The sequence below is a fragment of the Prionailurus bengalensis genome, chromosome E3 (genome assembly GCF_016509475.1).
Source record: "Prionailurus bengalensis isolate Pbe53 chromosome E3, Fcat_Pben_1.1_paternal_pri, whole genome shotgun sequence".
Lineage (NCBI taxonomy): Eukaryota > Metazoa > Chordata > Mammalia > Carnivora > Felidae > Prionailurus > Prionailurus bengalensis.
Window position 1 is genome coordinate 4,720,127 of NC_057357.1, and position 19,722 is coordinate 4,739,848.

The following is a 19,722-nucleotide window of genomic DNA, read 5'->3' on the forward strand; positions in this document are numbered from 1 at the left end:
GGGACCGAGGCCTGGTGCCCTGGCCTCCGTGAACCTGTCGGCAGATGTGGCTGCCACCGGCTCCGGGGTCTGGGGCCATGGCCGGGGCTTACACTCAGGCGACCCCGGCTCTGCCTGGAGCGATGCGGGCGCGTCCTCACGACCCCTCCCCCCAGATCTACCCCTAACGTGACTCCATCACAGAGCTGATGCCAACAGGCGAGACGAAGAGGGAGGAGACACAGGCCTGGGCTGAGGGTTCAAGCTCAGTCTGCCTCTTCTAGCCCGAGCCCTGGGACCCTGGCCAAGCCACTTTGCCTCCTCACCCGCTCTCTCCAGGGGCGAAGCTGGGAGGGTACCAGAGCCTGGGCTGGTTCTACCTAACGACTGAGTTCTCCCACGGCTGTGCCGCGCTTCGGGGCAGAGGCCACGGATCGCTGGGACTCACAGGCGTAGGTCACGCCCCTCCTTGGTCCATCTCAGGGCCCCTGAGGGCCCACGGGGACGTTGCTCCGGGAGGATCTAGGACTCACAGGCACTGTCAGAAGCTCCCAGACCCCAACACGCTAAATGCAAGTCAAGAAAAGGCAGGCCTGTTCGTGAAGCACCTACTATGTGTCCGGCAGCCACGTGGTACACGTGGACACTGGGGCCCAGAAGGCTCAGGCCTCTTGTTCAAGGTCACGGAGCTGACGGACAGACGGGACATGAACCCACCGACAGGCAGAAGGCTCACTCTGAAACTCTGAGACGACAGGGAAGATGGGACGAGACCGGGAGACCCGGGCTGACGGCCACCCACTTGGCCGGGGGTGCCCCCCACTCCTGCCCTCCCACAAGGGCGCCCAGCACTGGGGAAAAGCCACGACGTCCTATGGGAACGGTTTTAAGGAGAAGAACCCGCTGCCTACTTTTCGACGGGCGGCGGCACCAGACCCAGCCTGCTCCAGACCAATCCCCGAACATCTCACCCCAAACCCGCCAGGCCCTCCCTCCTCCCCATGTTCTGTCGCAGCGTCACACACACGTGCTCTCACACACATGCACGTGCGTTCCCTCACAGACCTTCTCTCACACACGTATGTTTTCTCTCACGCGTTCTCTCTCTCTCGCTCTCCTAGGACCCCATGGACACAGGGCCCTCGGGCATGAGCAGGTACTCTGCGCTCCGACACGAGCTCAGGGAACTGGGAGCCCCCGAGAGGGGTGCCGTGCCATGTCACGTGAGCATCCTCTCGGGCAAGGACCCAAAGAGCTCTGACCTCGCAGGGGGGTCCCTGGGGGCAAACCTCTGTCCCAGCAAGAGGACCCGTCCAGCACCAAACCAGCCACCCCCTGGCCGAGGGTTGCTGCCCAATCCCCCTCCAATCCCAGTATAAGGCAGGGCCTGGGGCCAGCTCCCCGGGTCGGGGGACGGGCCTTCCTGGCTCAGGGAGGAGGGACGAGGGAGGCTCCACAAAGAACCACGGGCTCATTCAACAAACATCCAGGAAGCATCACTCACTCTGAGTCACCTAAGCCGGATAAAGACCCTCGGCCGCTAGCCTGCATGCCAACGGGTGGGGCGAGGACCGGCAGGAGTCCCAGGGCGGCCCGTGCCTTGCGGGCTTCATCCAGCGCATCCAGGAGAGCAGGGCTGAGCCGTCTAGAGGCATCTGGGACAGGAGAGTGGCCACGGATGGAGGATAAAGCCCAGAAGTCAGCACGGGTGGGCCAGACAAAGGAAGTGATGGGGACCCAGGAGTCAGACACCCAAGACACCCAGGTGGCCTATGGGGTAAAGTCTGAGAGGTGCAGGGAAGGGGGCCATGTGGGTGCCACAGACAGGGGCCCACAATGTGACCAAAGCCTAAGCTCACAGCTGGGACGTACGGGAAGCTGGCTGGACACTGGGGACAGAGACGCAGGGAAAAAAATCCAGGCCGACCATTGAGAAGTCACGAGAGCAAGGCCAGTGGGAGAAGAGATTCCCGGGCCGTTACCCCAGTCCCACAACCCCACACCACAACACACTTAACACCGTCCAGGCAGAGGGTACAGCCTAATACCCAACTGTCGAAGGGTCCTTGGCTCAACGATGGGCAGACCAAGGCCAGGGTTCTGATAAAAATGCCGCAAATACCAACCCTCCCCAATCCCGTGAAGGATTCCAACAGCACGATATGCAAGGGACACAAAAAACACCATCAACCAAGTTCTGGGAAAATATTCAACTTCACCAATCAGTGAAAGAAACGGACCGTTCTTCCCTACCGAAATCAGCAAGCATTTCTTAGGCACTAAGGCACCGGATGTCCCACAAGACCACTAGGACCCAGTTTCTGTCCATCGCACTCGGTCATTCATTCATTCATCAAACACCTACTGCGGCACCAGGTCCCACACTAAGCACTGGGATGATGAACGAGGCAAGGCAGTCACCCCCCTCAAGGACTTGGGATTGAAGGCCTCCAGCTGGCCTGTTCCTAGGAACCTATCTTAGGAAATGACTCAAAATATCAGGAAAATGCGACGCACAAAAATATTCAACGCAACATTCTAAACACGAACACATCAGAGAAGGGAAAACGAGGATGCCCATGAGAGGAACGGTCAGCTGAGCTATGCTGTGTGCTCTAGACACAATAACAAAAGCCATTAAAAGATTATACACAGAGGCGCACCTGAGTGGCTCAGTAGGTTAAGCATCCGACCTGGGCTCAGGGCGTGATCTCACGGTTCGTGGGTTCGAGCCCCGAGTCGGGCTCTGTGCTGACAGCTCAGAACCCAGAGCCTGCTTCAGCGTCTGTGTCTCCCGCTCTCTGCCCCTCCCCCACTCTAGCTCCGTCTCTCTCAAAAATTAATAAACGTTACAAAAATTTTAATCATACAAAGATCTCACAATCACACAATACCAGGAAGGCAGGGAGAAGGTGACAGGTGGGACCCAAGACCCACCTTTAACGTTGCTCAGTGACAGGGAGCGCTCCTGGTCGGCTAGCCCAGGCCCCAGCCGGCCACTGCCGCCACTGTCCTTCTGCCGGGCCACGGCCACCGCAATGCCCACGGGTGGGTGTCGCACTTCTGCCTCCCCCTGGGCACCAGTGCCCTCGCGCCCGAAGGCCTTGGCGCTCTCAGGCCTCTCCGGGTCCCGCTTCAGCTGCCGGCCTCCGCCCGCCGCAGGGCCCGCGGGGTGTGGCAGGCGGGCCTGGGCGCGCGGGGCGCCCGTGGAGGTGGGGGCAGGCTCGGGTTTCATGGTGCCCAGGCCTCCGAAGGGGCTCTTCTTGCCGCAGCCTCCGGGGCGCACGGCCACGGCCTCGCGCGCGAAGCTGCCGCTGTACTTGATGAGGCTCTGCATGGCCGAGGCCTCCCCGGGCCCGTGGGCCGCGGCGTGCACGTCAGTGCCCGGCCTGGCGCAGGCGGCCGCGGCGCGTGGCAGCGCGCCCCCAGGGTCCAGGTAGGCCTTCTTGGAGGCGGCCGCCACCTCCTCCTCGGCGCGGCTGGCGTGATGATGCTGCGCGGCCAGCACGGCCATCTGCGTGGTGGCGAAGTTGCCCAGCTCGAAAGGCTTCCACTTGGGCTCAGGGCCGGCGGGCGGGGGCGGCCGCGCCGGCTCCAGGCCGAAGAGCTTGGCGGCCTGCTGGGGGGCGGCGGCCGGCCCGCGGGACGCGCGCTCGCAGGCCCGCGGCTCGGCCTCGGGCTTGAGCAGCTCCTTGGCGGGGAGGTAAGCCCGGGCGTCCGGGGAGGCGCGCGCGGCCCGCGTCGGCGGGGCTTCGGCGGGCGGCGGCCGCTTGAGCGAGCGGATGACCGAGTTCTTCTCGCGCAGCGCTTCGGGCCGGTCGGGGGGCGGCCGTGGCGACCCGGGCGGCGCCTGCAGGACGCCGGGCCTGCCCGCCTCGCGCTCCCGGGCCCGGGCGTCGCGTGCCTGCGATGCGATCTGGATGGGCCCCGGGCGCTCGTCGAAGGCCTCCACGGAAGGCACGAAGGTGGGCGCCACCACGCGGTGCTCGCGGCCCGACTCGCGCGCCGCCGCCGCGGCCGCGGCCGCCGCGGCTGCCGCGGGGAAGATGGTGTAGACGCCGGCGGGCGCCGGCTGCGGCGCGGCGAAGGCCCCGGCCGGGGCGGCGGGGGGCGGGGGCGGGGGCGGGCCCTTGGGCGGCGGCGGCGGCGGGAGGGGCGACGGGCAGGGGCAGGGCCCGGGCAGCAGGGCCTCTGCGCGCCGCAGCCGCGCGCTCTCGTCCTGGCGCGCCGCCTCCTTGGCCACCAGCGCGGGGAGCCCCGCGTCGCCCGCGCCGTTGCAGAGGCTCAGCGCCGGCGGCGGGGGTGGGTTCTTGCCCTTGCACTCGGCGGCGGCGGCGCCCGGCGCGCGCGGCGGCCCCAGTTCGGCCAGGAAGGGCGACAGGCGCTCGGCGAGGCGCGGGGGCCCGCGGTCCTGGCGGCCCTCCGCCCGCGCCTCCTGGGTCAGGTCCACCACGCCGCGTGGCCCCGCAGCCTCCTCGCGGGCCCTCGGGTCCTTCTTGCCGAACAGCGGGGGCGGCTCCCCGCCGCGGCCCGCCCGCTCCTTGGCCGCACCTTCCCGCGAAGAGCCTTTGGCCGGGGCGCTGGAGGAGTGGCCGCCCGGGGTCCTGGAGGAGGGCGCGTGAGCGTGCAGGGCGCCCGGAGCCCCTGGGGCGGGCAGGTAGAAGCCGTCTGCGGAGAAGAGAGAGAGTGCAGGCGTGAGCGAGTGCCCCCTCACCCCGCCGACGCAGAAGCGGAGGTCCCCTCAGGGGCGCCCTGCAACCCCAGGGTTAGGAAGGACCGTCCTGCACAGCGCAGCCCTTGGAGGGCAGGCTCCGGAAATGGAGGGTCTGGAGGTCATAATCTCGCCTTGGCCACCGACTAACCTCTCTGGGCCTCAGTTTCCTCATCTGGGAAAGGGGTAGAGGCCAGGGTTGTCTTTCGAGCCTACAGAGAGAGGGTCAGGCGAGTACAGCACAACTAGAAGGCACTAGAAGGCACCAGAAGGCTGGGGGGGGGGCTGGGGAGGCCCTCAGGAGCATGGAAAACAGAGGGGGTGCTGCCTGGCATACTGGGCAGTGGTGGGGGCCCCCAGAGAAGCCCCTCAGAAGGTACCCTCCAACCCATCTCCCCACTCCCACCCCGATACCTTTCTGGGTATCGAAAATGCTGGGCTGGCCCAGCTGGCTGAGGAGGGGGCTCCCGCTGCTGGGGGGCTCCAGGTGGTTCAGGTGGAGGTAGGATGGGTACAGCCCGCTGGGCAGATGGGAGAAGCCTGGAAGAGAGAAAAAGTCGGGTTGGCCCAAGGCATGGCCTCCCAACAGGAACTTCCTTCCAGCCCGCTCCTTTTCTTGAAAATAAAATCTCTTAGCTGTGGAGGGAGCCCCTGGTTCCGGGAGCCCTGAGATCTACGACCAGCTCCGTAGAGCAGGCTTGCCTCCCTCTAGGCCCAGCCAGCCCCCAGCCGCTTAAGCCCTCAAATCCCCACCGGAAGAGGATCCGAATGGCTCCAGCTAAGCAGCGGATGATGATGATGATGATGATGATGGGGGCTCTAATCACAGGCCAAGCGCTGCCAACTGTTTTGCCTTGGTTATTCTCATTTAAACTTCAGCAGCACAAAACTCTGCGAGGCGGATACTCTTAACATCCTCACTTTACAGATGAGAAAACAGGCTCAGGGAGGACCACTGGCCCAAAGTCACACAGCAGAGGAGCCCGACTGTGAACGGAGGTCACTGGGACAGTTAACCTCAGCCCCACACAGACCATGTCGGGTGGTTTACTGATTTAATGAGTCCCTTCTGCTGTGTGACCCAGAGCAGGTCGATCACCTCTGAACTCAAGCCTGCCCAGCATCTCCAACTGTCAGGTCTCCCAAGAATTCCTCCTGGTGAGGATCCTTCCGGTGAGGTCTTCCCACCAGGGATGCCCAGAATTGGGGCTTTGTGGGACAGAGAAGACAGGAGAGGGTAGCCACAGAGAAAAGAATGGGAACATCTAAGAGGGCACACAACGGAGGCCCAAGAGCCCCTGAGCAGGGCCCAGAAAGCCAGGCCAACTGGCGAGCAGGCAGGTTGCCGAGCACCGGGGGAGGGTCCTGATGCTCTGCCTGGGCTGGGGGGGGTCCTACGGGACCAAAGGCCAATCGGAGACACCTGAGACTCGGGTCCCACGTGCCCCCAGTTGTTCCCTCCGAGGCCAGAGATGCAGGACCTGTCCCTGGCCACACCGGGCCCACGTTTCTCCCACGGCGCCACCTGCTAAAGATATTAACCACAACCCCAGAAAGATCAAGAGCACCTGATACACATGATCTCTTTCAAGCACTGAAACATCGCATCGGATCCCTCTGCTTTCTCGGCTGTAGAGTGGACCCGGCGGTCCTTACCTCACAGCTTGCTGGGCGTATAAGATGAGTTCAGATGTGCAACGCAATGTACATAGTAATAAGCACCCTACGTGCTTGGAGCCGTTACTGCATATGCGTTACTGCATAGCACTTGTGACACGGAAGAAAAGGGAGTCAGGAGGGGCAGAGGAGCAGGCTGGTGGCACGCAGGCACCAGAGGCACAGTCTTAGCTCTTCAGGTCCCTCCAGCCCCACCCTGGCTGACTGAAGAGGGAGGCTCAGGTGGGACCCCAGCCCCAAAAGACTGCCCACCTTCCCAGGCCTAGAGAGGCAGGACCACCCCCTCCTGGTGAGCCCCTGGCACCGAGGAGAAAGGGGGGAGACAGTGCGCTGCGAAAGACCCCAGAAAGCCCTCGGGTCTGCAGTGGACGCTCCCAGGACCCGGCATCCAAAATCCGCCGGGGGGGGGAAGAGCTCAGGGTCCCTCAGGCCCATCCCTTCCCTGGCAGAGGGGACCGTGGCCCTCACTGCAGAACTGCAACAGGAGGACCCGATGACCCTGGTCCCACTGCTCCAACACTGCTTATCGAGGGTCCCCAGGGAGACCGCGGTGACCAGAACTAGGCCCTGCCCTCAGAGCTCACTCTGGCGGGAAAACGGATGTCTCACAAATAAACACACAGATCAACCTGTCCTTCAGGTGAGAGGTGGGCCAGGGCAGGGGGGTGGGGATGCGGGTAGCTGAGTCCTAAGGGATAAACAGTGGGTGAGGGCCCACAGCGGCGGGAACAGCTTGGGCAAAGGCCCCGTGACAGAGACCAGAGGAAGCACTGAGTATCTGAGGAACAGCAGGGCAGCTGGATGACCAGGCCTTGTCCCCCCACCCCCCAGCCACGGCAGGAGAGAGGCCCGGAGGTGGAAGGGAGTGGGCAGGATGGAGAGGTGCCAAGGACAGTGGCCCACAGCCCTCAGCCCCGCCCACCTGGCACACTCCTTACCTTCATGGGCATGAGCGGCCCACAGCTGCACCATAGGCAGGTTGCTGGGGGTAGGGGAGCGGAAGGAGAGGTCAGAGGGCAGGGGCACGGGGCTCCCATGGGACGAGGCTGAGGGCCCCATCCCGCTGGCCACAAAGCTGCCCAAGAAGGCCTCGCCTGCAGAGAGAAGGGGGGGGACTGTCAGGCACCCACCAGGCCCCCACTGCCCGGCCCAGCACCCCGGAATCCCCATGTCTCCCCCACTTCTTGGAGCTACCACTGGCAGGGACACCAGAGAAGCCTTTCCGCCCCACCCTTGACCCTCCGGCTCAGGATGGGTCTGGTCACCTCGACCAGATCCCCTGGGACTTGAAAAGGCTGCAAGTGTGGCCCCAGAGGAGAAGCCAGAAGGACGCCCGCCACCAAAGACCCTCACCTCCGGGGCACCCGGCAGTTAGCAAGAGGGCTCTCCCAACCCCAGACCCAAGCGGGACGGTCTCCCCACCTGCAGATAGGACCTGAGGTGCGGCGGGGGACAGGGCCGTCCCGAGGCCACAGAGCGAGGGGGTAGGGGGTGGGGGGCCCGTGGCCTAAACCCCTGCTCACGTGGAGCTCCTGGATCAGGGGGGACCCCACGAGTCGGATAGCGACCCCAAGGCAGCCCTGGTCAGACCTGAGGCGTTCTCGGCCAGCATCGGCCAGCCCGGTGCCGGAAGAACCACGTGCCCATTTAAGGCACCAGGAAGCTGCTGTTCGGAGGTGGGCAGTGCCCGGTTGCACAGCCAGGGAGCCCTGACCCGGAATACACACCCCGCAAGCACCCCACAACTACAGCGGACTAGCGAGAGGAAGCAGCGAAAGACCGAGAGCAATGGGCCATCCTTCCAGAGAGCAGAGCATCCCACCCAAGGTCCCTCGGATGGGGGTGTGCTGGCCAACTGCTACTTGGTAGAGCGGCGTGCCGGGGCCTGGCTGGACGTCGCCTACCCCAGCCATGCCTCACCTGGCCAGGCCCACCCCAGAAGGGATGCCCCCTCGCTGCCACCAGCCAGGGGCGCTGGCCCTCAGGATCCATACACCCCACCCTTCAGGGGAAGATCCCGGCAGGCCTCCGGGTCACAGGCCAGGGGGAGGCCTGGGAGACTTGGGCGGGGGGGGGGGGGGGGGGTGCTGCCCTTCCCTGGCCTCAGGTCGCTCATCAGCAAAATGGGAATACTAACGCCTCCCTTAAGAACCACAGTGAAGAGGAAAGCACGCACCGCAGGAGAATAGTGACGAGCACCAGTCTGGGGACTGAATCCTCCCGCCAACGCCCCCAGGAGGAGGGGCGGAGGCCTGCACACAGAGCCGAGCCTGGCGGGGACGGCCAAGCAGCCAGCAGGAGCCAGCTCTGGCCAGCCCGAGCTAAGGGCTGCCCGTGTGCCCCCTCGGGTAACCTCCCCATGTCCCTGTGAGGCGGGCACTGTCTGCAATGACCCAGACAAGACACCATCGGTGGCCCCAGCCCACGGGGGGGGGGGGGGTGCTCCCAGAGCCCCGTCCCACCTCAGGGTCCCCAGCAGCGCCGTTTTGCAGTCTGTATACGACAGGTGTGCTCGCTTACTACCTCCCGGGGGCACAGGATGCCACAAAGTCCACCCGGTCCCTTTGGGGGTACATGCAGGGAAACGGCAGGAGGACACCTTCTGGCCACATGTGCCATCACCAGACCCCGTGTCTGCGGAGTCCCCGTCCTCCAGCCCGGCCTCACCCAGCCCCCTCACCAGACTCCAGCGCCAAGCCTTCGGGACCCAGGGCCATGGCGGCCGGTCAGGACACCCATGTGGCCCGAGCCCGGGCAGCAGGGCCTCTGGGCCCCGCCAGGCCCCAGGCTTCCTCCTTGGCAGGCAGGCGGGTAGAAGGCTCCGGAAGCCAGCAGCCAGAGGTTTGCGCAAGGGCTTACATCAGCCACCAGCTCTTCCTGCCTCGGGCCGCGCGGAAGCCCGGTGGCCCAGGCCTGCCCCTGCCCAGGCTTGTGAAACCCGCCCAGCAGCACCCAAGGCCCGGTGGGGCGTTGGTGCCCGGATGCCACCAACGGCTCCCGCCCGCCACAGGGGCTCAACGGCTCCCAAACTCCCTTCCCCGGGTCCGGCGGGAATTCTGGTGCCCTGGCAAGACCACGCGGGCCAACGTGTGCCCCTCCCAGACCAGAGGTGTGCGACTCCGTGGAACGGGCACACCGTCGCCACCCCACCGCCAGTCACAAGGACGGTTACACACGACAGGGGCGTTCATTTGCACATATACCCTGCCCCCCCTGCTCTCCCCGAACTATTCTCCTGAAGCCGCTGAGCGATGGATCTCGGATGCAAACCAAACACGCTTCCGAATGCCGGTGGCTGCCTCCGTTCCACCCAGCCGCTCGGGCACCAGCCCCCAGGTGTCCTTGTCGACCCCCCCAGACCCGGCCCGTTTCCCCCTTAGGTGGGGCCTTCCCGGCGCCTCACCGAAGCCCCTCTGGCCACTGCATCCAAGCCCCTGCCAAACACACTTGGTAACGCGGATCCCTCCCCACAAGCGGGTCCCCTCCCTGCAGGCGAGAACCGCCAGCCTCACTTCCTGCCACCCGGGACCCGGCACACAGCAGGTGTCAACTCGTGGACTGGCTACGCGAGCGCCGTTTCTAATCCTCCGATGGCAAAAGCAGATAGACCCGCGTCAGGATTAGGAGACAGGGTAGTGCTCCCTTCGGCAGCGCAGATACTAAGGGCAGGGCCGGCCCCTGACCCCTGAGGACACCCACCAGGCGCCATCCCAGGCCATCCTGCCGGGTCTCCCTGGCGTGGAGGACAGGCAGCTGACCCCCGCTCCGCATCGCCAGAGCCTCCAGGCTGCAGTCCGAGGCCCCGGCCCGTGCCCCGGCATCCCTGGTGCTCCTCTCAAAGTCTAGGTACACACCCCTGCTCCTGGCACCCACCCCTGGGGACCCGGTGATGGCCTCCTAGCTCCCCAGATGTGGGTCTCAGGGCTCCAGGGGACAGCGACAGTCAGGCCAGAGCCCAATGGTCTCTCCCTAGACTTTGCTGGAAATCCTCCCGCAGGGCCCGAGGTGGGAGGGGCTCTCCCTGCCACCCACCGCGGGCTGAGCTCGAGGCCCGGCCCCCACCCTGGTCCCAGGCTGCCCCCTGGTGGCAAGAGGTGCCGCCTGCTCACTGGCCGCCTTGGAAGCCAACACCAATGACCTAAAACACACGTGTAACCACAACAAATTACCGTCATCCAGAATAATAACGGCGAACGCTAAACAAACAGGCTGGGCCACCTGGCACCACTCATGCTGAAACCACTTCAGGTTCACACGTGGTCATTTGTGGACTCTTCTCGCCGGCATGAGGACAAGCAACGATCGCAAGTCACAGGGCGCTGGGCAGGGCGCGGAGCTGGGGCTGACCCCAGAGCCCAGCAATCGGCTCTGCAGCCCTGCGGGGCAGTCACCCATAGAAGAGTGTTCCCGCTGCCCCGCTTGCCTTTCCGAGCAGGCCAGGTGAATAAATGACACTTACGGCCCGGTAACCAACAGCGTTGGACACATGCTCTGTATCTGTGCTGAGGCTACCTACAGCAGCCACTTGTGGCTACTGAGCACGTAAATGTGGCCGGTGAGTTAACACATCTTTAATTTTCTGAAATCTTCATGAGTCTAGGGGCACCTGGGTGGCTTAGTTCAGCGTCCAACTCTTGATTTCAGCTCAGGTCATGATCTCGCGGTCTGTGAGTTCGAGCCCCGCGTCGGGCTCTGGGCTGCCCGCTCGGAGCCTGGAGCCTGCTTCCGATTCTGTGTCTCCCTCTCTCTCTGCCCCTCCCCCCGCTCGTGCTCTGTCTCTCTGTCTCAAAAATAAATAAGAACATTAAAAAAAATTTTTTTTTACCGTGTTTTAATTTTAAATTAGTTTGCACTTAATTTAGCTTCAGTCTGTGAGGGCCTCTCCTTGCTGGAAACTAGACTGGGGCCAGGGACGAGACCTCTGACAAGCCCGTCCTCCACCACAGGAAGGGAGGTAACAGAAGGGTCCCCAGGGACGACAAGGAGACAAGACCCTGGCTCCAAGGCCCACTTGACTTTGGGCAAGTTTCTCAGTGTCCCCAGGCTGTGTGAAGTGGTCACATGGTAAAACATGACATGCAAAACGCTTTCGTGAAGTGCCACGGGACGTCAGCTGCCATTTTTACTGTCATTCTCGTGATTTTTCGGTACAAACCCTGGGGCTCGGAGAAGCAGAGCACCTGCTCAAAGTCGGGGTGTGGAAGGGACCACTTCCTCTACCCAAATTCCCTCTGTCCTTCCTTAAACCTTTAATTTTGCGGGGCGCCTGGGTGGCGCAGTCGGTTAGGCGTCCGACTTCAGCCAGGTCACGACCTCGCGATCCGTGAGTTCGAGCCCCGCGTCGGGCTCTGGGCTGATGGCTCAGAGCCTGGAGCCTGTTTCCGATTCTGTGTCTCCCTCTCTCTCTGCCCCTCCCCCGTTCATGCTCTGTCTCTCTCTGTCCCAAAAATAAATAAACGTTGAAAAAAAAAATTTTTTTTTTTAAAAACTTTAATTTTGCAAGCAGAGTGCTAGTGATGGCCCCCTACGAAGGCACTAAATACTACTGAATCACATACTTCCGAACGGTTAATTTGAAATTCATTGTATGAATTTCACCTTGAACTGGAAGACAACAACAACAAATGATAAGCTCTCCTCTCTGCTGGCTGGTAGACCAGCCTCTCTGCCCAGAGCGCCCTGATGCCCGGCGCAAGGCAGGCGGTCCCTGGGCTGGCAGCTCCCCATCCTGACTCACCCTCCCACAGGCCTGGGAGCGCAGGAACTTGGTTCTCCTCATGTTACAGACAAAGAAACTGAGGCTCAGAGTTTGCCTGGGGGAACCAAGTTGCTGGGACACTGCTATAGACACACTGTCACACCAAGCCCTCAGCTTGGGAAGCCCACCATGGCAGACCCCTACCTCTAGTCCAGTCCCGGGCCCTGAGAGAGGGAAAGTGAAGGAAGCCCCTCCCCGGCCCCCCCTCCCCCACCGCCACCCTAGGAGGTGCTTGGAAAGTGGTCTTCTCCTTCTCTGGTCCTCAGTGCCCAGGGAGAGGGCAAGGATGCCCCAGGGGGGCCGAGGAAGGAGGCACTGAGGCCCAGCTCTCCGGGGGAAAGATTCAGGGTCCCTCCAGGAGCATAAGCAGCAGAGAGAGCTGGGTAAGGTCGGCCTTACCTCCCCACTCTGTGCCCCCTCACGCACTGAGTTAACAGGCCTTCCCCGAGCTGGGACCACCACCATCCCAGCCCCTCCCACCCCACACACTGCCAGCCATGGACAAGCACCCCAGGATCACAGCAGGGAGCTATGGATTTGGGGACACTGGCCAGCCTGTTTTCAGCCATCACCACCCCCCTCACCCACACCTGGAACACAGGAAGAGCTTCCGAGGTTTGCCTACTCTGAAGCTGGCCAAGGTCACCAGAAGGCAGAACTTGAATCCAGACGAGGTCCGTCCTTCCGTCTGTCCATCCATCCATCCCTCCTTTCTTCCTTCCCTCCCTCCCTCAATGCTTATGTAGGCCTACTGTGTGTCAGGAGTTGGGGGCTAAGCCCATCCAGATACACTCTGTAACGTGCTATGCTATGCCCATCTGCTGCCAGACACCCCCCGTCCCCCGGCCAGAGTAACAGGCCACCTCAGCTGGCCAGTGGAATCCTGCCTCTGTAACAGATGGAAGTCACTGGGGACCCTTCTAGTCCTGCTCTGGTGGGAGCAGGGAGGGGTACTCGGCGAGATCATGGCGGGTACAAAGGTTTGGTAAACGATGAAGGATTTTATCACTCCAAATGGGCTGGGCTGGAACATGGAACAGCACAGCCTCCCAGGCTGCACCCCAGGGCCTTTGCACCTCAGCCTGGAATCCCTTCCTCCCTCCAGATACGCCAAATGGTCTGGAAACTCCCATCTGTATAGACCTCGCTCCCTTCTCTTATACCCCAAGTGACGCTTGATGAATATGGCCTTCCCTAGCCATGCTATTTTATTTATTTTGCTAACCACGCTATTTTGGACTGCGACCCACCCCACCCTACAACCCTTTCCTGAACTATTTTTCTCCATAGTGCTTATCACCATTTATCATACCAAGCACACATTAGTTCCTTCTTTATTGTAGCTCCTTGTTTATTGTCCCTCTCCACCCACTGGAACAGGAGTCGGCAAGCTTTTTCTTGAAAGGGCCAGATAATAAATCATTTAGGCACTGTGGGCCTATCTTGCCTGCTGCAGGGAAAGCAGCCACAGACAACACATCAACTGTTGGGCTCTGTGCCAATAAAACTTTATTTACAAAAAACCGGAGGTACACCTAATTTGGCTAGGGTCCGCAGACCCTTACGTTACAGCGTGGGTCTATTCCACCCCAAGTGCCCCCTACGCTGCGCACAGAAGGAGCTCAATTATGGAGGAGAGGGATGGGGGAGGTTATGATCAGCCAGAGCCTTTCCTGAGACCCTGCTTCACAGCCAGCACTCGGCGTTCAAGAGGCTTTGCTTCATTCTGTCTCCCCACCCCCCTCAACCCTGGGAGGGGAGGATTCTTAACTCTTCTGCAGATGAGGAAATTGAGGCTCTGACTCCAAATTCTACACTTTTCCACTCAGCCACACCGCCCAGACGCTAGACCCTATTTGCCTGGTTTCACTCCCAGCAAAGCCCCTCCCTAAACCAAAACAGAACAAATCTATCGTCCCTTTCTATTTAAAACGTTGCGGCCTCAGAAAGGAGCTTGTATCCCTTAAAGTGTCACCAAAGGCTATCAGAGCATCTCATCAGCACGATCAAATCAGGGTTATCACCCAGAAAAGAGCTCATTCCAGCCCAGAGCACCGACATGTGACTCAGGCGTTTCTATGACAGCAGCTGAAAATAGGGTGAGGACCCTCCAGATAAAATGACCTTCACTCCCACTGATCCCGAGACGCACAGACCTCTGTAATATCTAAGCCAGAGAGCGGGTTAATGCCCTCGCCGTATAAAAAAGAGTCTGATCATTCAGTAAGAATCCCAAGCAAATCACCGACAACAGCAAATGGCTGAATCCAGTAAGAAATTTCTCGTTAGGATTTACAAAGAAGTATCAAAAGGGGATGACCCCATTTTCGTCTTTCCAACGAGCACATTTGGGGTTTGGCTGCGGGGAGGGCGGAGGCGGGGTGGGAAGCCACCCAGGGAGGGTGAGTAGAGAGCCAGCCCATCCCCAGCTTTCAGAAAGCAAATCAGCAGAACTCTTCAAGGCCTGGAAAAGGCATGCAGACCCACTTTGGGGGTCCCTCCCAAGGAAATCACCAGATGTACCTCCTAGGATGCTCACTTTGGTCAGACTGAGCCAGAGATTCAATGCAATCCCCATCCAAATCCTGGCAGTTGTGTGTGCGTGTTCAGTCTCTGAATGTTACCCCCAAATAGGAAGCAGACTCCCGAGGAGGTATCTGCACACCCGTATTCAGAGTGGCATCATTTACAATTATTTCCACCAGCCGAAGGTAGGAGCTACCCAAGGCCCGGCTGGATAACCAGAACTCGGTCCATCCATAAAATGGAACATGATTCAGCCTTAAAAGGAAAGGAGGGGCCCCTGGCTGGTGGCTCAGCCAGTTAAGCATCTGACTCTTGGGTTTCAGCTCAGGCCACGATCTCACGGTCCATGAGTTCAAGCCCGGCATCGGGCTCTGTGTTGGCAGTGTGGAGCCTGCTTGGGATTCTCTCTCTCTCTCTCTCTCTCTCTCTCTCAAAATAAACAAACAAATAAATAAAGTAGTTTATTTAAAAAGAAAAAAAAGGAAACTCTGACGTGCTCCAACATGGATGAATCTTGAGGACATTATGCTCAGGGAGATCACCCAGACACAGAAAGACAAATGCAGAGATCAAAGTAGGATCCCTCTTTTAGGAAGGTCCCTGGAGTCGCCAAGTTCATAGAGACCGAAAGTAGAAAGGTGGGTGGCAGGGGCTGCGGGGGGAGGGGCAGGGAACAGGGAACTGCTGTTTAATGGGGACAAGGTTTCGAAAATCAATTCCAGGTGGACTGTGGATCTCCACGTGAAAGGCAAAACAGGAAAGCTTCTAGAAGAACATGCCGAAAAAATACCTTCACAGCCCGAGGGCAAACAAAGGTTTCTCAAAGCCCATTTTATAAACGGCACGAACCAAAGAGATAAGAATGATGTACCGGAGATTACGTTCAAATGAGAAATGTCCATTCATCCCAGGACACCATTAGGAGGGAGAAAAGGGAAGCTACCGCATGGAAAAAGATCTGTGCCCTACGTCACCAGGGAAGGGTCTGTATCCGGAATATATAAAGAACTCCTGCAATTCAATGAGAGAAAGTCAGACAAGAGAAGGTAGAAATGGGCACCCGGAGGGTCACAGATAAGATATCCAAATGGCCAGTAAACTGATAACAAGGCCCTCATTCTCTTTTATTTTAAGCTTTTTTTTTTTTTTAAAGTGTTCTCTACACCCAACGTGGGGCTCGAACTCACAACCCTGAGATGAAGAGTTGCACACTCCTCCGTCTGAGCCAGCCAGGCGCCCCGGTACTCAGCCTCTAAAACCAGGGAGGGAACGTGAATTTAAACTACCGCGTACGGGCCCGCCAGAGGGGCTCATGTCAACAAGGAAAGATGGACAGGATTAAAGATTAATACGCGGCTGGAGGAAGCGTAAATTGGTACAACCACTCTCGAGACCGGTTGGGCACAATCTGCCAACCTTTGTGACCCAGCCGTGCCCTCGCAGGTATACATCTGAGGGCAAGGTGTGGAAACGCGCACAGCAAGTCGGCCTTTCTACGCCTTCCGCGCGCAGAGTCTAACCACGATAGTAGTCAAAATCGGAAAACAACCCAAAAGTACATCAACAGCCGGATAAACAAATCGTGACCTGGCCGCACCACGAACATCTCCAGCGAGGAGAAGCTGCTGCCACCACCCAGACCGGGGCCGTGGTGAATCTCACCCCCCTCACCCAAAAGGCAACACAGCACATGCTTCCTGCGCGGACAGGCGACTCAAGCGACTCAAATCTCAGGTGGTTTGAGAAGGTCACCTCTTGGGAGGGGGAAGAGAGCAGGGGGACCGTTACGCAGTGGGTTCAGTTTGTGAAAAAATAATACAACTGTACGTCTATGATCTATGCCCATTTCTCCGTGCATCTTACACCCCAATAAAAAATATTCGTATGGGGCACCTGGGTGGCTCAGTGGGTGAAGTGTCCAACTCTTGATCTCGGCTCAGGTCATGTTCTCATAGTTGTGCGATCAAGGCCCGTATCAGGCTCTGTGCTGAGTGTGGAGCCTGCTTGGGATTCTCTCTCTGCTCTTCCTCCGCCCCTCTCCTGCGTGCGTGCGTGCGTGTGTGCGTGTGTGTGTGTGTGTGTGTGTGTGTTCGCTTCTCTCTCTCTCTCTCTCTTTCAAAAAAAAAATCTGTGGGAAAAGAAAGGTGGTCAGTGGGGGTGGAGAGAGGCCAATCTGAACACTAACATGATAAGTATTACATTTTAAGTAATCTTTATGAGCAATTTTTACAAACTCTCACCTTGGCAAAATTTGCAAAAACTGAAGCAAGTGAGTAAATTAAAATGAGCCAAGAGAGGAAAAAAGGAAAGAGAAGGAAACATTCCTACCAATGACCGAGCTCTCCCCAGCCCCTGGCTTTCTGGCAGATAGCTCAGGCCTTGCTTCTAGAGGCCCTCACTTCCCAGCTGTGTGGCCTTGGGGAGGTAACACCACCTCTCTGTGCCTTACTTTCCTCTAAAGTAAAGTGAAGGCAGCAGGAAAGGAACGAAGCCGTGACCACAGCACTCCCCTGTGCTAGGGGTAAGTCCCACACGACAGATAAGCAAGGCTGAGGGACAGAGCTCCAGGCTGGGTTGGGGGGCGGGGGGGCATTCTTGGTGCTCTGCACATTCTTGGTGCTCTGGCTGGGCCACGGGACCTGTGGCCACTGCCACTGTCCCCAAGCTCCCATCAGTGCGGCAGAGACAGCGGTGAGTCGAGCTGCAGGGGTTCCTCCGAGGCAAGCAGAGAGGAGCCACCAGGCCAGATCGACCAGCTGCTGCCCTGCCCTGCCCTGCCAGGAGGGGAGGAGACCCGCTGGGCGGCCCCAGCCTCCCCTCCCCATCCCGCCTCTCCAGCTACGGCCGCTGGGTTTTGTTCCTCCAGCTCCGCAACTCAGCCTTGTGCTAGCTACCAGGCCTCTCCCCTCCCGCTGGGAGGCAACCCTGGCTCCCCCCAGGGGGTCAGATCCCAAAGCACATCTTTTAGCTGACCCCACCCCCACCACAGAAGGACAATGGGGCTTTAACCCCCGTCCTACTCCCAGCCCTAAATGTGGGACCCCTGTGGGCTGGGACTTTGCCTGGCCCCAACCAGGTGCCCAGCCCACAAAGTAGGTGCTCAAGTCCAAATAAAGGGAATCCCGCAGCAGCCCAGAGGGTCAAGGCCTCAACCCTGCCAAAGACATGCAAATGCATCCACTCCAGCCTTGCCCCGGGGCTCCAGACGTTCTCAATTCTAAAGCAATTAGAGGACTTGCCCGTGGATTTTCTTTCCTCCCTAACCTAGGTCTAGGTCTAGAGGAGGAAGTAGAGAGGGAGGGAGGAGGGCCTTCTAGAACCCCTGGGCCGAAAGCTAGAAAGCCCGTGAGTGGGACAGGCAGGGACCCAGGAACCAGGCCTCCCCTCCCAGGCGCAGGGGCCAGGGGGAGGAGAGTGGGCTGGATCCCAGAAGTGGTGCATAGAATCTGTCCTGCCAAATCCTTTCCCAAACGCCAGAACCCCACGACAACAACAGCAGTGCAGCTTAACAGGGAGAGAAACAACAAAATACAGGAATGGAAAGGAAACAACATTCTGGAAGCCGGAAGCAGGAAGCAGGGACCAAAGAGGCAGGGTGGGGAGCTGGGAGAATTTCAACTGAACCTCGGAGGTTACCGAGAAACAAGCAATTCCTGAGAGGTGCAGAACCTGGACCCAGCACCTGCAAAGGCCATGGTGCAGAGAGGAGCAGAGAAAGAATGGAGAGCCCCCCACAAGCCCTCTGTTTACTTACTAGGGGCCGATGGAGCCACTGAGGGCCTTTGGCTACGTCCTCAGGGCTGGGGTGGGACCGAAATGAAAAATGGATCTCGGTAGAAACCTTTTTCCACTGTTCCAGCTGTTGGAAGGGGAACAGCCAGGCTTTAGCTCCCCTGTGGGCAGGAGACTGGAACTCCTGCCTGGCAGTCTGGCAAGCTCAAAAGGGAAAGATCTATAGAGACATTCAGGGGAGTTCCACAAGGGTCAATGGGTCCCCCTAGCTTTGTTGTGCCTCCCATCTTAAATATGAAGAGACACCAGGGGCGCCTGGGTGGCACAGTCGGTTGGGCGTCCGACTTCAGCCAGGTCACGATCTCGCGGTCCGGGAGTTCGAGCCCCGCGTCGGGCTCTGGGCTGATGGCTCGGAGCCTGGAGCCTGTTTCCGATTCTGGGTCTCCCTCTCTCTCTGCCCCTCCCCCGTTCATGCTCTGTCTCTCTCTGTCCCAAAAATAAATAAACGTTGAAAAAAAAAAACGAGACACCAGAGAATCAACCACCAGACACCCATGGAAGTCTCCAATGTGAAAGACAAGTGAGAAAAAAAATATACAGATATAGATATAGATATAGATATAGATATACACATATACACACATTCTCCAAGTAATGAGAATGAATGTATCCATGAAACAAGAACAGGGTGGCTCAGTCACTTACGTGTCCGACTCTTTGATTTTGGTCATATCACGGGTTTGTGAGTTTGAGCTCCCCATCAGGCTCTGTGCAGACAGCACAGAGCCTGCTTGGGATTCTCTTCTCTCCCTCTCTGCCCCTCCCCTGCTCACGCACGCACACATGCCCACTCTCTCTCTCTCAAAATAAATAAATAAACCTAAAAATAAAAAAAAGGAAGAATATCCAATTATAAGAGCTCCTAGAAATTACAAACATTACAGTGAAAGGTTAGAAGACAGTTAAGAACATGGCCTAGAAAGCTGAATAAAGAGAGATGGAAAATAAAAAATAAAGTATAAAAAAAGGCAGATGATCAGTCTAGGAGATCCAATATCTAATGAATAGGATTACTAGAGGGAAGGGGATTACAAAATACTAATAAAATTAATATTAATGCAAAAAAATAATAATAATTCAGCCCGAAGGACCTCAGTTTCCAGATTACTATGGCCTATGGAGCACCCAACACAGGAAATGCAAAAGAATCCACAGGAAGACACATCGATATGAAATTTCAGACCACAAGTGAGGAAAAGAATAGTAACAGTATTAATATCCATGAGGCTTACTTTGTGCCAAACAATGTCCTGGGCATTTATGTACATAAGCTCATTTA

General features: G+C 59.0%; 1 protein-coding gene across 5 annotated transcripts in view; it reads right to left on the reverse strand.

Annotated features, from left to right (window-relative positions):
• TNRC18 (trinucleotide repeat containing 18) overlaps positions 1 to 19,722 on the reverse strand; it is an 87,941-nt gene that overhangs the window by 57,207 nt on the left and 11,012 nt on the right. For 3 of the 5 annotated variants that reach the window (XM_043559597.1, XM_043559598.1, XM_043559596.1), the window contains exons 3-5: positions 7,306 to 7,461; positions 5,105 to 5,230; positions 2,917 to 4,647 (exon numbers count right to left, since the gene is read on the reverse strand). In XM_043559597.1, the coding sequence (XP_043415532.1) occupies positions 2,917 to 4,647; positions 5,105 to 5,230; positions 7,306 to 7,461 (2,013 nt within the window). Of the gene's footprint in view, positions 1 to 2,916; positions 4,648 to 5,104; positions 5,231 to 7,305; positions 7,462 to 9,047; positions 9,171 to 19,722 lie in introns of those variants that run through there. The other 2 variants (XM_043559599.1, XM_043559600.1) reach the window with 2 other exon arrangements.